The sequence below is a fragment of the Panthera uncia genome, chromosome C2, assembly GCF_023721935.1.
Source record: "Panthera uncia isolate 11264 chromosome C2, Puncia_PCG_1.0, whole genome shotgun sequence".
Classification (NCBI taxonomy): Eukaryota; Metazoa; Chordata; class Mammalia; order Carnivora; family Felidae; genus Panthera; species Panthera uncia.
Window position 1 is genome coordinate 153,327,689 of NC_064810.1, and position 6,487 is coordinate 153,334,175.

The 6,487-nt window shown below is 51.7% G+C and overlaps 1 protein-coding gene across 1 annotated transcript; it reads left to right on the plus strand.

Moving 5' to 3' along the window:
- The first annotated feature begins 912 nt into the window (after positions 1-912).
- Positions 913-5,171, plus strand: CCR4 (C-C motif chemokine receptor 4). Its single transcript, XM_049629068.1, has 2 exons — positions 913-1,095; positions 3,331-5,171. The coding sequence occupies exon 2, from the start codon at positions 3,405-3,407 to the stop codon at positions 4,485-4,487; it is 1,083 nt and encodes a 360-aa protein (XP_049485025.1). The 5' UTR covers positions 913-1,095; positions 3,331-3,404; the 3' UTR covers positions 4,488-5,171.
- The last annotated feature ends 1,316 nt before the right edge of the window (positions 5,172-6,487 follow it).

Genomic DNA, 6,487 nt, shown 5'->3' on the forward strand with positions numbered 1-6,487 from the left:
TCAGCACAGAGCCTGACATGGGGCTCGAACTTGGAAACGGTGAGATCGTGACCTGAGCCAAAGTCGGATGCTTAACCGACTGAGCCACCCAGAGCATGAGTGGGGGAGGGGTAGAGAGAGAGAGGGAGACACAGAACCCAGGCTCCAGATTCTGAGCTGTCAGCACAGAGCCCGACGCGGGGCTCGACCCCACGAATTGTGAGATCATGACCTGAGCCGAGGTCAGTCACTTAATCGACTGAGCCACCCAGGGGCCCTGACATTGTGGCTCTTTTAAGCCAGACCTAAGGGTTAAGCAACTGTAGACATACAGAGGGAAAGCACTGGAAGCTGGCAGAAGCTGAGGATATGATACTCAAAAGACTTAGGACTGATGTCAGCCCCTCGGCTGTGACTGCTACGCAAACCCAGAGGGACTCTGCTGAGATCACGGTCTGTGGAAGCTCCGCGATTTCTAGGTGGAGGGGCCTGGGGAGGGGTCCTCCTGCTGCAAAGGGGGCTTGAAGCTATGTTGGCCCTCACTCTACACAAGTTATTGAGCGGGGTTGACTAAAGCCCTCTGAGACACACGCATCTGGATACATGTTTCTCTGATGACCCTTCTTGCATGGATCTGGCCTCCCCCCACCCCGACCCCCTCAGGTCCCACCTGTTTGAGGATCGGCACGTCACGGCCGCTTTGCCATCGCACACCCACCACGGGCAAATAACAAACAGCTCACCGATCCAGAACATAAAGATCATTTCTACGCAAGGAAATTCTTTACATTAAAAATCCAAGGAGTACACTTTTAAAAACGTAACGTTTCTCTTTTAGAAGAAAACTGACTTCATTTTCCTCTTTGATCTAGCAGACAGCAAACCTTCCTAGCTTTCAGTTTGGGGAAGTGACTGACTACGAGTCACTCACTTTCTGCTTCTCACTTCTATCAGAAAAAAAAAAAAAAACACTTGAACTCAGCGTAGATGGGTGAGGGACAGAGCTGACACAGGAAGCCACGCGCCTTCAAAGGCATCCTTCTTAGCGCTCAGCTTCTCGCACAAGCCTGGCACTGACTCACGGACCTTGCCCAGAACCACCGTCGGACAAGCAAGGTAAGTGGGGACGGGGCCGTTCCCGGGGCCTCAGGCCGCGCACTGCTTTCTAGAAGGCTGTGTGGACTTTGGAAGTGCTGAGAGCGGGCCAGCCGCTCACCCAGTGCTTCCAACTCGGGCTTCCCGGGCATCCTGGGGCTCGCTGCTGGCTCTCAGCTCAGAGCTCACATCCCATCTACTTACACCCCCCAAGCCCTCGCCTGATGGGCACTTACATATGCGGGGCTCTCTCCCTGCACACCTCTGGCCCGAATCCACACGCTCAGAAGACACAGATAATTTTTATCAAACACACAGTTTTTTCTGCTGCTTGCTTCTATCAGGACTCCCAGGTCAAGAAACACTAACAAATGAGGCCGATGGAATAATCCCCAACATCTACCAGCTGTGTTTACTTGTCTTGTTCTCCTGGCAATTTCCCAACTCCTCAGCCTCTTCTATTCCCTCCGTTTTCACTGGTAAAATGGTGGAGAGAGACCGGGATTGTCATTTATTGAACTAGAATCGATAGTCCTTGTACAACACTTTCTCCAAGATCCTTCAGATGCCCCTGCATCTGTTTGCAGAAGTAAACTCAAATCCCTCTCTTGAGAAACCAAATAGGTTGGAGTGTCTGGGTGTGTCGTGGTAAGGGTGGTGAAAAAGGGAGTAGATGTGAGTTACTGAACAATGTGAAAGGGCTGTGATCAGGAATATTGGGGGTGTTTAAGAAGGAGGCAAGAGGGGGTGCCCGGCTCAGTCTGTAGAGCGTGTGACTCTTGATCTCAGGGTCGGGAGTTCCGAGCCCCACATTGGGTGTAGAGATGACTTAAAAAAAAAAAAAAAAAAAAATCTTTACAAAAAAAAAAAAAAGGAAGCAAGAGGAATAGCCTTGAGTCAGAAAGCCCGTCATCCCTAAATTGCTCTGATCCGCATGTGAGCATGCATGTAACTTTAAGAAAGTCTCAACCTCTTCACCTGCCAATTCACATAGGAAAGGAGGGTGGTTGGGGAAGCAGAGAGATTTCATTTCTGGCCATGATGCGCCGTCTCGAGATCTGTCAGGCTGATTCCCACTGTGCTAGGATTCAGTGCGCGGGACTGATTTTTTGCGTGCAGCGTTGACGAAAAGACCGACTCGCATTGCCGTCCGAGTACAGCGCAATTACCTGAGTGCTCCAGCATTCGCGGGGCCTTCTACACGCATCTGCTGTGTTAGCGTCCGACTGGCCGGGGAGCAGCTCGCCACCAGGCCCGGGAGGCCAGGCACGTTCCCATCTAAGATGGTGTTCTAGGATGACATGGGACTTGGGAGTGCGTACCAGAGCCGACTTGCACCAACTCCCAGGGGCTGGTAAAGACTGTTAGAGATTCAGGAATTTCGCGAGGCAGTTGGTGGCTGGGATTTCGCCCCGGTGCAAGTGTTTGCACGACAGACGCCAGCAAGCACCAGAAGTCAGAGCCCCCTCCTGACCTCCCCGGACGTGGTGTGCCAGCACATCACTGGGATCTGGGGACCAAAGAACGAGCTCTGCGTGCAACTGTGTGGCCTTCAGAAGTCGCTCAACCTCTCCGAAGGTTTCGTGAGGCACCTGCACCGTGGCTCAGTACGCTTGCTTGGCTTAGAGCACCCGACTTTGTTGGGAGTGCGGTGGGGGGCGGGCAGGAGCACGGGAGTGGGATTAAATGCACAATACCAGGGAGCACGCTTCGAAATGTATGTCAAGCTTGCAGGAGGAATTGGAATTTTTATATAAAATCCGAGCCACCCTTCTAGCCCAATGATTACCTAAGCAATTACTGAATTTTTGGAGTTCTAATGTGAAGGGGAAACATGCACAGATTTTTAATCTTTCTGTTTTGTTTTTGTTTTGCTTTTAAGTCACTAAGACGGCCATGGGTGTGGGGCTGTTGGGAATCTCAACTGTCCTGCAGATGATTCAGTAACCCCAGACTATCGTTTCGAAATGCATCCTTGAAAACGTCTCCTTGAGAAGGAGGTTTTACTGTCCCCATGTACAAGTGTGGGGATTCAAGCCCCCCCCCCCCCCCCCGCCCCAGAGCAGGAGGGGAGTGACAGAGCTAGGACTTGGAATCTGCTAACTCCAAACAGCAGGATTGTTTTATTGGGCTGCACTGCCCTGCGAGGAACCCTTCAACTTGGGAAGGCTGGGAAGGGGTGTCACGAGCCGGGGCACAATACTCAGCGCTATGCTCTGTAGTCAGCACCTTTTCGATTTGCTTTTGTTCCTACAGAGATCGCGTCTGCTCTTCCCTCATTAGCTTCTGGTTGGGCTCAGACCTGCGTCGAGGAGCCCGGAGATTTGAAAATGAACCCCACGGACACAGCAGACACCACCATGGATGAAAGCATCTATCACAATTACTATCTCTATGAAAACATCCCCAAGCCTTGCACCAAAGAAGGCGTCAAGGCGTTCGGGGGGCTCTTCCTGCCCCCTCTCTACTCCTTGGTCTTTCTGTTCGGTCTCCTTGGCAATTCTGTGGTCGTTTTGGTCTTGTTCAAGTACAAGAGGCTCAAGTCCATGACTGACGTGTACCTGCTCAACCTCGCCATCTCAGACCTGCTCTTCGTGTTCTCCCTCCCTTTCTGGGGCTACTATGCTGCAGACCAGTGGGTTTTTGGACTGGGTCTCTGCAAGATTATTTCCTGGATGTACTTGGTGGGCTTTTACAGTGGCATCTTCTTCGTCATGCTCATGAGCATCGACAGATACCTGGCGATAGTGCACGCGGTGTTTTCCTTGAGAGCGAGGACCTTGACTTACGGGGTCATCACCAGCTTGGCCACGTGGTCCGTGGCCGTGCTGGCCTCTCTTCCGGGCTTCTTATTCAGCACCTGTTACACGGAGCGCAACCACACCTACTGCAAAACCAAGTACTCTCTCAACTCCACGAGGTGGAAGGTGCTGAGCTCCCTGGAGATCAACATTCTGGGGTTGGTGATCCCCTTGGGCACCATGCTGTTCTGCTACTCCATGATCATCAGGACCCTGCAGCACTGCAAAAACGAGAAGAAGAGCAAGGCAGTGAGGATGGTCTTTGCCGTGGTGGCCCTCTTCCTGGGTTTCTGGGCGCCTTACAACGTGGTGCTCTTCCTGGAGACCCTGGTGGAGCTGGAGGTCCTTCAGGACTGCACCTTTGAGAGGCACCTGGACTATGCCATTCAGGCCACGGAGACCCTGGCTTTCGTTCACTGCTGCCTCAACCCGGTCATCTACTTCTTCCTCGGGGAGAAATTCCGCAAGTACCTCGTACAGCTCTTCAAAACCTGCCGGGGCCCCTTCGTGCCCTGTCAATACTGCAGGATCCTCCAGCTCTACTCCCCCGACACTCCCAGCTCGTCCTACACGCAGTCCACCGGGGACCACGATCTCCACGATGCCCTGTGAGCGGCGAAGAGGCGGAACTTGGAGCGAAGCTTCCCAGAGGAAGAGCTTACTTAAACTTGTATCATAGCAAGAGTTCCTGAGCCAGTGGCGGGAGGGCTTCCATCCACTGCCGAGCGCGGGCCTCTCACCCCACGGTCAGCTCCTCCTCTTGCCATCTGCGAGTGCGGTGGGGCGAGAGCACACCCGGGCCCCCGCATCCCCCCCCCCGCCCAGGCTTGCCTGCAGGGCTGAGTAAGCAGAAGGAGGATTCTGACCCGCATCTCAATGAGGTTACACATAACACTGTGCGGGAAGGACCATTCGTTCCCCTCTAACCTGCACCGATGGAGCTCTCCAGGGGGACCCGCACAGAACTGAATGGTGGAGTCTGTCGCTACTTCTTGCTATGAAAAACGGGCCCTTTAATTACTTCCTAGCTTTTGTGGAACAATATAGAAAACTTTGACGCACCGTCCTAGAGTTTTTCTAATAATACAGCTGAAGGACAGTAGATCCCCTGGAGCCGGGTGTGTGCAGAAGCAGATAGTGAAGCAATGAACCTCTGTCTTGATTCTTTTACCTTAAAGGATTATTTGGTAACGGAAGCCAAACTTCCGATGCTGATTCCAAGTGTGAGGATGTGATGCAAAGGCATTAGCAAGGTCTGATGTCCAAACGTGAAATACAAGGCATTAAAAAATCCAAACACATAGGGGCGCCTGGGTGGCGCAGTCGGTTAAGCGTCCGACTTCAGCCAGGTCACGATCTCGTGGTCCGTGAGTTCGAGCCCCGCGTCAGGCTCTGGGCTGATGGCTCGGAGCCTGGAGCCTGTTTCTGATTCTGTGTCTCCCTCTCTTTCTGCCCCTCCCCCGTTCATGCTCTGTCTCTCTCTGTCCCAAAAATAAATAAAAAACGTTGAAAAAAAATTAAAAAAAAAAAATCCAAACACACTTGTGGAAATTCAAACGTACTTTCATATGCTTATGGGCACGTTTTGTGTTTGTGGTAACAGATGATATTCGGATTTCACATAATACATAGGTGCAGGCACAGGCATTTGGGGGCTTTTACTTGTTTACAAACAGAGCCTTCGAAACTAAAAATAACAAGGGCTAATAAAGTATGACAGTGAAGTGCCTGCAGTCAAGGGAGGCAAGAATAAGCAACTGAAAGCTATTACCGATGTGGCATAAACAGGAGTGTCAAGCATCTACAAAGTTGTGACAACCGTTATCCTCTCTTTTAAAATACTGGCCTCCTTCTTAACTTTTGGACGACTCAAAATTTCACTGAGTCATTTCTCACAAGTCATTTTAATCATGTAGTTAATCGTTTGACACCGTTAAGTTAAATCTCTGTTCTTACAGACTTAATCAGAATTAAGACTTTAATCAAGTTGGGAGAGACCTACAGTCCCTCGCAAAACAAAAACCTGTCTTGCAAACGATTCACCGAGTCACCGGTTGCAAATGCTTCTGTAAGTTCACACCTTGTTACATGCTCTACCTGTATAAAGGGTGCATTTCCAAAAAGTGTGTTTTTAAAACAGGGATTTTAAAGGGGGTAAGTCGATGTTGCCTTTATAGACGAAGATAAAATAAAGTTGTACATAGTCAGCCAGAGCCTTTTCTCCGGAGCCGATTTGTGCTGGGTTTCCTGATGGGGGTGGGGACCCATGCTGCCGTGGGTGTGGAGGACCGGCCCGGCGGGGGGAGCCACGGGGCTCCCTGTGGGACCGCTACGTGTGCACACGTGGGGTGAGGAAGGTGGCACTGGGATGCGGGGGTGGACAGCAGCGAGAGGCAGCCCACGTCCTGGGTGGCGTCCCCAGGAGACCTCCCTCCGCCTGGTGACGGCGGCCTGCAAATCTGGCCCTGCGTTCCCCTGTGAGCCTGAGCACATTCCTTTCCTCTCGGCCTCAGTTTCCTTTCCTCCGTGAAGCGAATACATTCCAGAAAGAAAGAGGAGGAGTATTTCCTGGTACAGCTTGTGACGCTATTCGTTTCATCGCAGTGAGACGG